Here is a 13,765-nt window from a genome sequence, read left to right on the forward strand (position 1 = left end):
TCCTGGTTGGGCAGGGTGCAGAGCTGCACAGCCAGCAGGGACTGCCCAGAGGAGCAGCCAACCAGCGGGAAGCTGCAGGAATGGGTTTTCAAGCATGCAAGAGGCAGCTACGCAGAGGTAGAACACAATCTGTTCTCCATACCCCCTGGGAGCAGGACAAAGTCTTAAATTGCAGGGGCAAAGATCCCAGATGGATCTAAGAAAGATCTAAGAAAATCCACCCCCTAGCATGATAAGACTTGGGGCATGGCTGGGGGTGCTGGGGCATCCTTGGGGATCAGCAGAAGACCCCAGCAGTGACAGGATCCCGAAGAGTGCCCGTCACAGCAGCAGACCACTGAGGCCCTGCATACTGTTCCCCAGTGCCACCAGCGGGGCAGAGCTGGATCCCCACCTCCCCTTCTCTAGACCTGGTTGTCTGTTCCAATATGTTTATTGTCCATAAGGCAGAACTGGCACCTCCAAAGGGTTACTGCAGAGCTGGAGGCTGCTCACAGCTGATGCTGTCCCTTATGCCTTTGCAGTCCACTCGGGGTGGCCCTATCCCATGCTGGCAGGCAGGGATGTTCAAAGTCCCACTGGCACCACTTCAGGTCCAGAGCATGTGGAAAGCTGCAGGGCAGGCAGCTGCTGGGTCACTGCTTCCCCTCTTGCCCCAAAGCTTGAGCATTTGTGTCTGTGGATTAAGGCAGCAGTGCCCTGGCTCCTGAGAGAGCTCCTCTCCTGCCTGTTCTGCTGCAAGCACTCTGCTGCTGCTTGTCCTTGGGGCCATCCCAGCATGTCCCCCAGCAGCACGGGGCTGTTGGTGGCTGATGGCATGCCAGTGTGGCCAGCACACACTGGGCGGGCAGCCAGGGAGGGGATGGCACAGTCCTGCTGTGGCAAAGATGCTCTCGGCAAGGGGCACTGGTGTTTGGATGCTTGACCCTGGAGAATCATGGGCAGCTCCTCGTCCCCATGCACTGTCCCAGTAGCTGGGGCCAGCGAGGCCCCTCTGTGCGGTGCCAGCGCAGCCTCACGCCTCCTCAGCAGTGGCATCAATCCCCGCGTAGGTGAAGTTCTCAAACAGGGCCATGTTCACATAGGCCTGCAGGGGAACCCCAATGAGGAGCCAGCCGGGACAGTGTCCCCATCTGCCTCCCATCCCAGCTGGCATGCTCACCACTCCAAAAAGGGATGCTGGGGGTTACCCCCATGCATGGTGGGGTCACACAGGTTCTGCTACTGGATGTTGTCGTGTCCCGTCCCGTCCCCCCCCCAAGCCCAAGGGACGCTCTGGCATTTGGACAAGCACTATGGAGGGTGGGTATCCCTCCTGCTGAACTGTCACCACTCACCTTCCTGGCCTCCAGCATGCGGATGAGCTGCATGGAGATCTGGGCGAAGGGTGGGCGCTCGTAGGGGCGGTCACGCCAGCACTGTCGCATCAGCTCGTACCTGGCAGCAGAGAGCCAGTGGTGGCTCAGCGTGCGTGGAGGTGGAGAGGGCAGAAAAGCTATTTGTGGGAGGTGAGGGGAAGCAGGTGGGAAACTAAAGCCCAGGAAGGGTGTTTGGGGTGTGGGACTCGAGGTCATCCCCCAGCCACAATGCAGAGGAGAACCAGACAGGAGCTACTGTAAGTTGGTGGGAGCCCCATGGGGCAGTGGGGTCAGGGGGACGTGGGGCTCTGTGCACACTTACACCTCATCATCACAGTTGCGTGGCTTCTCCATGCGGTAGCCCTGGGGCAGCTTCTCGTAGAGCTCAGCACAAGTCATCCCGCAGTATGGCGTCCCCCCTGTGGCCAGAGACACAAAACTGGCTGGGATGGATGGTCCCTTGGGCGTCCCCTCTGGGGGGGGGGGCAGTCCTCCTCCCTGAGTGGAGGCAGGGGACACAGAAGAGCCTTACCCAAGCTGACGATCTCCCAGAGCAGGACACCAAATGACCACCTGAAAAGGCAGGAGCCGATGCTGTGATGGAGCCCTCCGCCATGCCCCACTGATGGCCATAGGGCATCACCCTAAGCTCAGGGAAGAGTGAGCAGCCAGGGCTTGGGCTGAGCTGGCAGCTCCTCAGGGAGATGCATCAGCATCATCTCCAGCCTCTGCAGCACCCAGAGCAAAAGCATCGCTGCACTGACCACCCAGGACAGGGATGGAGATGGCCACATCCGTGCCTCAGCTCCAGTGCCCCTGCATGCAGGACTTACACATCACTTTTGGTGGTGTACACGCTGTAGTTCAGGGACTCAATGGCCATCCAGCGAACTGGCAAGCGACCCTGGGGAAACAGAGGGAACGACCAACAGAGGAGGGGGGATGCCCCGTGGGTGGAGGGCAGAGGTTACCCAGCCGACCCTGGCACAGTGGGTTGTTCCCACTGAAGGCAGGCCCCATGGAGATGCTTTGCTCCTGCCTCACCATTGTCTTCTTCACATAGACTTCCTCCCCTCTGGAGAGGCCGAAGTCAGCAATTTTGGAGGCCAGATTTTCTCCCACCAGGATATTCCTTGCTGCCAGGTCCCTGTGAATGAACTGAAAGGGGCCAGCAGTCAGCAGCAGCCATATGCTCCCTCCTGCTGGCCCCAGGGGTCTCATACCCTGATAGGGAGTCCTCAGGCCCCAGAGAAAGGATGCTCTGATGGGTTTGCTGGGGATGTACCTGCTTCTCACTCAGGTACTGCATCCCCTTGGCCACGTCTGAAGCAAACTGGAGGAGCTGCTGGGAGGTGAGGGTGGAGGCAGTGCCATGCTCCTTGGCAAAGGCCGGATCTGTCTCCAAGACTCGGCTTTTGCGGAGAAAGTCGAGGAGATTTCCGTAGGGAGCATACTCAATGGCGATGTACAGGTACCCTGGGTGACAGAAGAAGGTTGGGCTCGTGGGACTCACCCCAGCAAAGAGGAATACACATCTGGGCAGGGCCCATAGGTCTGGGAAGAGGGGAGAGGGGGTCACCCCTCACCCTTGTTCTCGCAGGCACCCAGCAAGTTGATGATGTTGGGGTGATGGCCCAGTTTGCACAGCACCTCCAGCTCTCCTGCGAAGTCACGATGGTCGTTCTCTGAAGCAAATTCTGGAAGCAAAGAAGAGATTGACACCTCAGTCCTACAACAAAGGCCCTTCCTCTGCATCTCTACTGATGGCTCATGCTCCCCCACAGCCCCAGGCACGGTCCAGGACCAAGCTGCATCCCACAGCCCTGCCATGCTCACCTTTCAACATCTTGATGGCCGCATTCATTTTCAGGCCATCCTTTTTGATCATGGCCCTGATGACCTGCCCAAAGTTGCCCTCCCCGATCATGTCCTCAAACTTGATGTCTTCCCACTCCAGGATGGGGTAGCTGAGGGGCTCAGGCTGCGGCTTGGGCCGGCGTGTCAGGGTCAGGGTCCCCGAGTTGAACTGCAGGATGGTTTCTTCCCCCTGGCAGATGGGAGCGGGTGAGGTTAGCGGCACCGGGCACCCCTTTGCCCGCGCGGCAGTCCCGGCAGGGCAGGTGTCCTGGGCAAGGGCAGGCTCCGCACCCTCTCCGTGTGGAAGTGAGGTCTGGCTGCATCCGGACTGGAGGCTACAGAGCGTGACCTGGATCGGGCTGGGACGAGGGGAGCTGGGGACACGGTCCTGGCAGGGCAGGCGGCACTCACCGAGCCAGACTGGTACGTAAAGGTGCGGCGCCGGTGGAAAAAGTTCTTCTTGATGAGGAAAAGTGCCAGGAGGGCAAAGAGGATGGTGAGGCAGGTGACGGACACGGAGCCAACGATGGCCAGGAGCAGCTGCTGGTCTAATCCTGCCTGCTCAGTGCTCTGGCTGCCCAGGCTGGGCGGCACGCTCAGTGCTCCTGCCAAAAGGAGGGATGAAGGGTCATGGTACATGGCTGAGCCCTGCGCAGGCCAAGCACCCAGGTGGCAGCCCTCTCGCAGCACCCTGGGACCACATGAAGACACCTCTACCATATCCCAAGCTCTTGGTGCCATAGTGGCACAGAAATGAGGCCTGGGCCCAGCCACTGAACCTTCTGCTTTCTGGACCTCCAACTAGCTCTAGGTCCACCCACCAACTCCTCCCATGCCAGCTGCCCTGCTTCTCTAGTCCCTCATGTACCATGTCACTCTGGTCAAGGCAGAGCCACTCTGTGGGTGCTGTGCTGTCACCATGCCACCCCTGCCGCATCAGGACTAGGAGGAGCAGGATTTCTGAAGACACCCACAGGTATTCTGGTCTTGGGGTGCTGCTTCAGAGCCAGTCTCTGAGGTGATCATGAGCACCCTGGTCACTCCTTGCTGACCCAGATGCTGAGCCCAAGCTCCAGCAGAGCTGTTAGCAAAATGCCTGCTGTACACCCTTCTCACCGTCCCCCAGGGTCTTGGCTTTCACAGGCTGGCTCCATTCCCCTGGGACATGGGAGTTGGCACGGACGCGAAACTGGTAACTGGTGCTGGCGTTGAGGCCCCCGACGATCTTGGTGGTCTCTGCGCCGCTGTCGGTGTCGATCCACTGAGGCTCACTGGTGCCCCCCACCTGCTGCAGCTCCACAATGTACTTGGTGATGCCCCCGTTGGGGTACTCGGGGACCTGCCAGGAGAGCCTGACAGCGGTGTCGGACACGGATTCTGCTGAGAGCGACCGTGGTGAGGAGGGACCTGGAACAAGGCAAGGAGAGTGTTGGTCCCAGGACAGGGCTCCTGGGGCTGCAGGGGCTGAATGGTGCTGTGAGGACTGGGCCCTGTGGATGCCAGTGGCAACCAAAGCTGTACCAGGTCTGAGGGACCCCCAGGGATCTCTGGTCACTGCTTGGAGGAGGTACAGGAGCAGGTGGAGCTGCTCTCCAGGTACAACAGTGGGGCAGGACTGTACCCCAAGTGCTCCCAGCCTCAGGGACTGGCCTGTCAGGCTAGATGTCTGTGTATTGACTAGCCCTCAGGATATTTTATTTCTTCAACCCTCTCTCACACACTGTTCCCACCACCACCTCTGAGCCTCCTCCAGCCTGCCCACATCCCTAACCCCAAATCACACATGCACTGAGTGGAGAAAATCTCACATCTTCCAAGCCTGATGCCCATCAGCCCTCCCAACATGTAGCAGTGGCAGTGAGCCTCATCAAAGGAGTTACACACTCCTTCCCCCTTGGCTGCCAGAAAGGTTGATCAGGCTGATGCTCCACCTTCCCTATGTGAAGGGCTGTGTGAATGTGTGTGTGTGCACACAAGTGGGACTGCAGGTCCCCCATGCCCTAGTGACCAGCAAAATTACCAGGCAGCAGGGTTAAAGTGAACCAAAGGGAAATATTTTTTCATACAAAGTATAATTATATGGAGGAACTTGTTGCTACAGGGTGTTGTAAAGGCTGCAAGTATAGACAGGTACTTGGGCAAGGGTGCAGAGGACACATCTGTTTGTGAGCATCACTCCTGACGGCCCGAATGTCATGTTCAGCTTAGGGTGTTTCTCAGCTGCTTGGTGCTGAAGCCTGTGGGGTCTAGTGGGGAAAGGAGGACCCAGTTTCCCCCAAGCAGCTGTTCATGCTCTATCAGAGACAGGATACAGAAGCAGCCAGACCTGGGGATGGTTGCTGTTACAATTATGACTGATTTATCATTGTAAGTCCCTGAAATAATTCCTTGTGTTCTGCTGGACCCACCTTTGCTGTTGATCATGACCTTGTAGAGGTCAGAGGGAGGCCCCAGGCTGGTGCAGTGGTACACCAGTACCTCCAGCCCATACTCCTTGTTGAACTCCAGGTCCCCGATGCGGGCAGAGAGCACAGAGATGGAAGTGATGTTCTTCTCAGAGACCAGCCTCTTTGCAGAGTCGAAGAGGTGGACGATGAACCCGTGTGCTGGCTCATGGTTACTTGGCAATTTCCAGTTGACATGAAGTGTGTTTTTCTCCTCTATGGACCAGCCTTCGATCACAGGCTTGACTGTGGGCTCTGTAAACACAAAGGCAGCAAAACATCACTGCACATCAGCCTTTGGGCCTTGCAGAGCCTGCACCATACAGGGTTAGGGGTGGGTTCAAGTTGAGGGAGACGGAGGCTCACCAAGGCACTCGGTCACCATGATGGCCTCGGGCCCCTTGCTGCCCTCCCCACCATCCCCCGGTCGGCTCAGCTGCACCTTGACAATGTAGGCAGTCACTGGCCGGAGGTTCATGAGGGTGATGTTCTCGCTGTTGTCAACTGTTGGCCAAGAGGACATGTCAAAGCCATGCCCATGACCCACAATCTGCCCTGCCACCAGCATCCTCCTCGGCATCACCATGTGGGTCCCAGGATGAACACCTCTGCCCACCCCAGATCCCCATTGGCTGGAGCAGCCACTGCCTCCCACCCAGATCCTACCTGTGTCCCCCAGCCCCTAATGGACATACCCACAATGGATGACCACGCTGAGGTGTCATCCTTGGGCTTGTAGAGCAGCTTGATGGAGACGATAGGGCCGTCACCAGAGAAGCAGTCCACGGGTGACACCACGAGCTGGCGGCTCTGCTTGGCCAGCAGCCTGGGAGGGCTCAGGGGCGCTGGTGGCACTTGGAGAAGGGGAAGGAAGGAATGACACCAGTGGGACTGGGAGCAATGAGGAACAGAGTGTGGGTACGTCTGCCACCTCATGGCTCTGTTCGGCTTTGTCAAGGAAGTCTTTTATCACCACCCAATCCTGTCTGCTGGCACGGCAACACATGATGGGTGGCTCTCAGTCTAATGCGGTGCGTCTGGCATTGCCACAGCGTGCTGTCAACCTCCCCCAGCAACCCCATCTTGTCCCGCTCTTTTCTCACCTCGGATGTTGACCTTGACTTTCCGGCTGTCCTGGCCTCCGGTTGTGGAGACCCGGCACTCCCAGAGCCCCGTGTCTGCCTTTGTCAGGCGTCGCACCTGAAACTCGCAGGTGATCTGCCCTGACTCGATGATGGCTTTGATGAGCTGCAGTCACAGAGAGTGCCATGAGCCGCCTGGCTCCCTCCACCAGCCTGGAGCTGCCCAGCAGCCCACTGGGGAGATGGGGGCTTTTGAGGGAGCCAGCAACATGGGGACGTTGGTGGGGCAAGGGCATGGCAGTACCTTGAGCACAGTGCCATCAGCCTTGCGCAGCTCCACGCTGTCACTGGTGGGCAGTGGGTTGCCTGTGGCCACGCAGCTGACAATGGGCTCTGAGCCCAGGTTGAACTCCAGCTCCGAGGCCAGATGGATGATTTGGGGGAAGCGGTCTGGCACACAGAAATCAGTATTAGGGCTGGCCCCACTCCTCCCCAGGCACAAGAGGGGCTGGCACCGCGGTGCCAGGGGACTTGAGCCAGATGCTGTGGTCCAGCGCTGATCCCCACCCCATGCTCCACGTCCAGCAGTGCTAATAACCCTGGGGGCCAGACTAGATGCCCCCCTTGCAGTGCCCTGGTTTCCATAGCTTTAGGGCCTATTTCTGCAAGCAAGGGGGGCTGCTGGGCTGGCTGGTGAGGCCAGGAGCTGATGACTCCCTCAGTCACCAGCGAAGAAGGAGCTGGGGCCCGCAGGCTGTGCACAGAAACCTGCCACAGCCCCATGCCAGCCTCACCTGACTTCTCACAGTGCTGCCCGTGCCAGCCCGCCGGGCAGACACAGCCACTGAAGCGGTTGCAGCTGCCTCCGTTCCGGCAGGCGCACAGCAGGGCACAGTCAGGGCCGTAGTATCCCGGGGGACAGGCTGTGGGAAGAGGAGAGCTCGCTGCTACCCCTGGCCATGGTGCAGGCAGAGACCACAGGCAGCTGCTACAGGCAGCAGCGCTGCTCAGCCTGTGCCTATTTTCAGGCTGGGAGAGGTGCTGCTGCTGCTGGGGAGCAGAGCCAGGACCCAGAGGAAGCCAAGGCTGGAGAGGTGAGCTGATGGACACCCATGTACACATACCTTGGCTGCAGCGGGAGCCACTCCAGCCCGAGGCACAGGAGCAGCCGTAGGGGTCCGGCAGGCAGAAGCTCAGCCCCCGGCAGCCCTGGGCTCTCTGGCACGTCTCCTGGCAATTGCGGCCAAACTGGCCTTCCCTGCAGGCTGGAGAAACAAGTGTGGTCTGCCCTCACCCACCATTCACCCCTGCACTGCCTGGGGGCTTGGGGTGCCCCAAGCCCGTGTCACCACCCTGAGCAGGCAGAGGAGCCATGTGCTGCTGAGGTGGATGGTCCAGCCTGGCTCCAGAAACGGGCACTCTGGGCAGAGGGGCACTGGGGATGCAAGTGGAGTGTCCGGCCTCAGTGCCCAGGTCTGGGGGTGCGGAAGGCCCCCCTGCACATCCTGGCCACAGCTCCCGGTGTTGGACAGCCCAGCACCTACCTCTCTCACAGCGGGTGCCCATGAAGCCAGGAGGACAAACACATTCACCAACGTGGTCGTGGCAGATGCCGCCGTTCAGACAGTCGGGACAGTCCTTCTCACAGGATGGTCCCCATTTCTTTGCGGGACAGGCTGCAGAGAGAGCGGACGGGGCTCAGGGTGGCACCGGGACCCTGCCTGTCCCCACGTGCCAGGGAGCCAGGGCCCTGCTCACCTCTCACGATCAGGCGGTAGAAGGCACTCCACAGAGGGCTGTCCCCCATGAACGTGGCACTGTAGACACCATTTTCACTCACGCTGACGTTGGGGAGTGTCAGGACGACAAGGTCACCCCGCACCTCGCCGCGGTCCGTGGTCTGGTAGTAAGTGCCTGCAAGGGAGCAGAAGGTGACCCGGGGCCCCCCCTGCACCCACCCCCAGGGCCAGCACCAGGCACCGGCTGGGAGCAGCCCCAGCGCCTGGCCTGCTCTCGGGGCCACTTGCCATTCCTTTTCCACATAACGTCTGTCTGCTTCCTCTTGAGGACCCTGGCGGAGAAGGTGGCCTGCTCCGCGATGTTCACAGACTGCGTGGCCTTCACTGGGAAGAGATGGGCTGTGGAGACGGAGGAGAAGCAGTCTGAGCAGTGGTCACCCCCCAGGGCACTTACACTGCAGGGCAGTGCCAGCACCCCAGCCACCCCGAAATACGGCCCTGGTGCAGGCCAGCACCCACCACGCGTTTCTGAGGGGACATCAGTGCATGCCTCCCTGCCCGCCCCACGTGGGAGCTGGGACCCCTGTGAGGCTCTGCAGGGAAGGTGCTGCCTTGCTGGCCCCTCCAGCCGCTGTGGGCACGACTCCAGGAAGTGGGACATGGCACCGTGCCCTCTGCCCAGCGCCAGCCTGGGGTGCGATGCGGGTGGCGGCAGCCTGGGGAGGTGATGGCTGGGACAAACCCGCACAGTGCACCCCGCTTGCTGCTGTCGCTGGGGGTGCAGGGTCAGGCAGTGACAGCGCGGGCAGGCGAGGGGCGGTGAGGGGAAGCCGGCGTGTGGAGGGCTGCGTGTCAGCCCACAGGACCAGCGGCCCTGTCACGCCGGTTTTCCTGACTTCCCGGGTGCTGGGGCGTGCAGCAGCAGTGAGCTCCCAAGTACTGCTGTGAGTCAGCCCGAGCTCAGCTCTGAGCACAAACGGGGCTATAAATACGACCTGGGAAACCAAGCCCTGGGTGTGCCAGGACAGACACAAAAGAAGGCACAGGCGGGCACTGGCTCTCGGATCCTTCCGTCACGCCAGCTTGTGTACACTAAAAGCAGCCACACCAGGCTGGAGCTAAGGCACATCCAGCCCCGTGTCCTGCCCCGGTGAGGCTGCAGACACCCAGGGAAGGGCACCGCAGGTCACCCATCCCGGTAATTGCCCTCCCCACATATCCCTCTGGTGGGATCTTTCTACCGCGGACTTTGCAGTCCCTTGCACAGGGCGCACAGACGTGGCCTGCATCCTGTCTCATTCCTTTCACTCACCGGAGCGACAGCCCTCCATGTCCCCTGGGGATCCCCAGACACAGCACTTTGTCTTTGCCTACACTGAATTGTATCTGTCCTCCATCATTGCTCAGCAGTGTCTGCAGCCCCCCAGAGCTCATCCCTCCATCTCTCCAGGCATCCTGGGGACAGCAGCTGGCACGGTCACTTATTCAGCTGTTTGTACCCACAACCAGTGGCACGGGTCCCCGCACAGCCCCCATGCCATGCCAGTGGGGACTTCCCCGTGTGACGAGAACCACAAATTAACTCCTATTCTTGCTCCCTTTATTTTAGTCATTTGTTTACCCATTCAAAGACCTGCCCTGCCACCCCCCAGGTGCAGAGTTGCTCCCAAAGAGCCTTTGAAAGGAAATTGTCCCAGTTTTCTCCAGGAGCCCAAGCAGACGGTGTCAACTGGGTCATCCACAGCATCCTCACCACAGTCACCCTGGAGACCCTCCTGCTACAAACTCACCCTGCCTCTTCCTCAGGGACCACATAACCACAAATACTGCTCTTTATTACAGTTTCTTCTGATTTCCATGGTTCTGATTGGGGTTTACAGACCTGTATCTCCCTCCCCAGAGAGCTTTTAAGAGAAGCCTCGCTGCCTGCCCTCCACTCATGCTCACAGCAAGCCTGGCCTGGCAATGCCACGCTGCTCCGTCTGGATGCTTATTGCCTGTCTCTTGCTACCGGCACCGATGTTCTAGGCAGATTCCCAACAAGTTTCCCCAACTTCTCCATTGTGCACATGGATGAAAAGAAAAGAAATTTGGGCTTCTGCAATTGTTATTCTGGCATCTTTCTGCTCTGGGTATTGTAAAAAATAGCTTATTGACAGATTTAAACCCTTCTGAGATTGCTTCTCAGGATCTCTTTGGTTCACTTTACTTTGTTTTTACAGCAAAATTGCCAAAGTTTATCAACCTTCCTGTGTTCTTCTTCAAGCGTGACCTTTCGGGAGATGCCAGCTTTCCTCTAACAGCATTCCCACCCGCTGCTTTATCACCCTGGCCTGTTTTTCTGTGCTTTTGGGCTGAACGGGAGAGATGATATATGCCAAGCCTTGGCGGGGTGGGGGGGAGGTGTCTGTACCCAGCCCTCCCTCCCCCTGCAAAGTTGTGATGTTTTCGCTTACTTTTCCCTTTTGTTTTTGTTGTTTTTTTTTTTTTTTTGTAATTTTTTTGTTTGTTTTTTTACTTTTCTAAATTAAACGGAGCAATAGCAGCTTGTTTGGCACTTGCAAAAGGGACCCTTTTTTGCCATCTGTAACTCACACAGAGGCTTGGACCCAGACCCTGACCAGCTCCTCCACAGTGCTATTTTGGCCTGGCTATGCTGACCCAGAAGCAGGGGGCTGGCTGAGATCCCCCCCACCATGGGACACCATGACATGCCAATGGAGCCCCAGAGCTGTCACCTCCCTCCACGACCTATGTACAGGGACACTGGGGGTGCAGAGCCCCCACTCGCTGCCCTGCTGCTGCCCATTGCCCTTATGCTTTCTGCTGGTGCCTCTGCCTCCCTCCCTGTGTGCAGTGGAGTCTCTGTGCCGCTCTGCTTGCCCAGACTGGCTCTGTTCCTGATAGGACCACTGCCATTTTTATGCTGAGCCTCTTGCTAAAGACACAGGCTGATCCCTGCTCCCTGGGGGATGTTTGGACCCCACCAACAGTCTCTGTTCTCCAGCTTGGAGATAATAGAGCTGCTTGCTAAAGCCGTGTTTTAACACACTCAGGGAAACTTGTATCCCCCACCACTCCTTCTCAGCAAGAGGTTAACTGTTTTAGCCAAACCTGTCTAAAAAAGAGCTAGAAATCCTCCTAAGGCAAACACCTACCACAGAAAATTTCAGTCCTAACAGTTTTGAAAGAGGAGGGCAGCGAAGGCTGGGGTTTCAGGGTGGGACAGTACTGCTCCAGGTGCTACCCCTGCCACTGGCCATATGGCCCAAAATGGGAGTGTAAGACAGGAGCCCAGCACTGCCCTTGGCTGTGGAGTGCCCTGGCAGTGCTGCTGCAGCATTGTGCTCACTGAGCACCCAGAGGGCTGCTGGAGGTGCACCCCAGCACTGCCTCCTCCCTGTGAGCCTGCGGTGGGGGCATGAGGCTGGCACAGCTCCAGTGGGCTGTCTCCCACCCTAGTTAATGATTTCCAGACCCCACCACCTCCTCCAAGGGCGCCCGACTTCCTCTTGGACCTTGCTCTGTTTCCGGGCACGGATCCCAGCCCAGCCGTCTGCCCGTCCTGCTGCCCATTCCTGCTGGCCTCAGCCACCCCCCTCCAGCTGAGCATCCCTCCTTTATCCATCCCGTGGCTGCTGGCAAACCCCAAACATAGCCTGTGGGTCACCAGGACCCCGCCACCGTGCCGGCTGGCACTGGAATTGTGAAGCGCGGAGCAGGTAGCTCCCACGTGTCCCCCCAGCCTCTCACCGTTGTGGCTGTTGTGCACGTAGACGACCTGTGCCTGCTCGGTTGGGGTGCGCCCCAGGCAGTAGAGGATCCCCACCAGGTCGGCCATGGAAAAGCCCCTGGCCTGGACATGATTGCTGCGGTTGCGGTAGTTTTGGAAGCCCATCTTAGGGTGCGTCATCACGATCTTGTTCTCCCGCTCGATCTGCAGGTAGCTCACGTCCCGCTCCCCCATGACGCAGGACAGGTAAAAGTCAGAGTGGGACAGGCTCTGCACATTGGCAATCAGGGTGATGTCCAGGATGGCCCCTGGGGTGGGGGAGCATGAAGGCACATTACAGCAGGACAAGGGCAAGGCCATCCAGCCCTGCCTCAGGGCCAGATCCTGTCACCCTCACGTTACCCCCTTTTGAGGACATATTTGTCACCCCCAGCCCAGGACACACAGCCAGGACACAGCCAGGTTGGGTGCAGACCCATGGGGATGACACAGTGGGCATTTCCACTCTCCTTTTGGAGATCCCCATGGGCACAGCCCCCCGCCATGAGCCAAGCATGCAGCAGGATGGGTCTTGGGCCCCTGTCCTCCCACAAGCTGCCCACACGCCAGCCCCATGCTGGGGAGAGGCAGGCAGGGAGGGCACTGCTGGCCGCTGAGGTCTCCAAATGGCCTATCGCAAAGGGATGTTCCTCCCTCTAAACCCTGCTCTGATGGTGCCGTTGAGCTCCCATAGCTGCTTCATCCCACCAAGCCTCAATGGGGCAGGGGCTGCTTCTTGGGGCAGAGGGAAAGGGGTGATTTACCTGCCAGCCATGGGAGGAGAAGCAGAAGGTAAACCTGGAGTCCCATGTCCTTGGAGCGTGTCCTGAATCTGGCAGAGGTCAGAAGATCCCTGGCATGTCCCAGCCACGGGGGTCAGAGCCAGAGGCTGCGGCTGCTCTAAGGGTTCCACGTGAGCAGCAGCTCAGGACCCCTGGCCCCTGCCCGTGCCCCTCATCTTGCCTCTGCCCTGCTGCTCAGTGTCCAGGGCAGCCGGGACCACCTCCACTGGAGCATAGCCTGGGCACGGCGAGGAAGGTACCTTTGTCCCTGCTTGCTTGGTTGCCACCTGGTTGCTCAGGAGCAAAGCTTGGTGGCGAAGAGTTCACTGAGGTCCTCTGCCTGGTGGCACCTCTCCTTGGGGGCAGGCGCCCACCCCTCTGGGGCTAGGGTAGCGTGCTCAGGGCTTCCCAAGCCATGCTGAGATCCCAGCCCAGCCAGGAGGTGACCCAGGCCCCCTCCTTGCCTGCCGTGCGGAGGGACTCATGCCCTAGCCCGCCCGGGTGGCAGCATCCCGTCCCCTCGGTGCAGCTCCGTGGCTCAGGGCTGTGGGAAGGACGCTCTGGAGCAGGGAAAGGAAAGGGGCCAAGGGGCCGTGGCTGGTGGCGGCGGCGGAGCCAAATCCTGTTTCCCATGCGGCGTTTCCTGCTCTCCACCCATTGTTTGGAGACGGCCCTGACTCCAGGAGCTGGCGGGAGCTGCCCTGCACAGGCTGTCCCTGGTGAGCAGCGTG

The 13,765-nt window shown here is 59.3% G+C and overlaps 1 protein-coding gene across 2 annotated transcripts; it reads right to left on the bottom strand.

Moving 5' to 3' along the window:
- Positions 1-414: 414 nt before the first annotated feature.
- Positions 415-13,601, bottom strand: TIE1 (tyrosine kinase with immunoglobulin like and EGF like domains 1). 2 transcript variants are annotated; one of them, XM_065673594.1, is made up of 23 exons: positions 13,017-13,601; positions 12,234-12,521; positions 8,769-8,879; positions 8,500-8,655; positions 8,286-8,417; positions 7,866-8,006; positions 7,536-7,664; positions 7,046-7,191; positions 6,763-6,907; positions 6,355-6,513; positions 6,026-6,163; positions 5,624-5,914; positions 4,332-4,622; positions 3,627-3,820; positions 3,195-3,405; positions 2,945-3,055; positions 2,644-2,834; positions 2,403-2,516; positions 2,192-2,262; positions 1,891-1,931; positions 1,681-1,777; positions 1,338-1,437; positions 415-1,087 (listed from the first exon to the last, which is right to left on the bottom strand). In XM_065673594.1, the coding sequence occupies exons 1-23, from the start codon at positions 13,060-13,062 to the stop codon at positions 1,016-1,018; spliced, it is 3,375 nt and encodes a 1,124-aa protein (XP_065529666.1). In that variant the 5' UTR covers positions 13,063-13,601; the 3' UTR covers positions 415-1,015. The 2 variants fall into 2 exon arrangements, with proteins under 2 accessions (XP_065529666.1, XP_065529664.1); XM_065673592.1 differs by having other exon boundaries at positions 3,507-3,820.
- Positions 13,602-13,765: the final 164 nt, after the last annotated feature.

This window comes from Lathamus discolor, chromosome 3 (genome assembly GCF_037157495.1).
Source record: "Lathamus discolor isolate bLatDis1 chromosome 3, bLatDis1.hap1, whole genome shotgun sequence".
NCBI lineage: Eukaryota > Metazoa > Chordata > Aves > Psittaciformes > Psittacidae > Lathamus > Lathamus discolor.

Excerpts from the sequence above, each read along its gene's own strand:
- TIE1 (XM_065673592.1), bottom strand. The coding sequence starts at position 13,062 with ATGGGACTCCAGGTTTACCTTCTGCTTCTCCTCCCATGGCTGGCAG. Across the intron at positions 6,164-6,354 it reads AGCGTGGTCATCCATTGTGG|TTGACAACAGCGAGAACATC; the intron begins GTATGTCCATTA and ends CTTGGCCAACAG. Across the intron at positions 2,263-2,402 it reads TCTATGTGAAGAAGACAATG|GGTCGCTTGCCAGTTCGCTG; the intron begins GTGAGGCAGGAG and ends CTGTTTCCCCAG.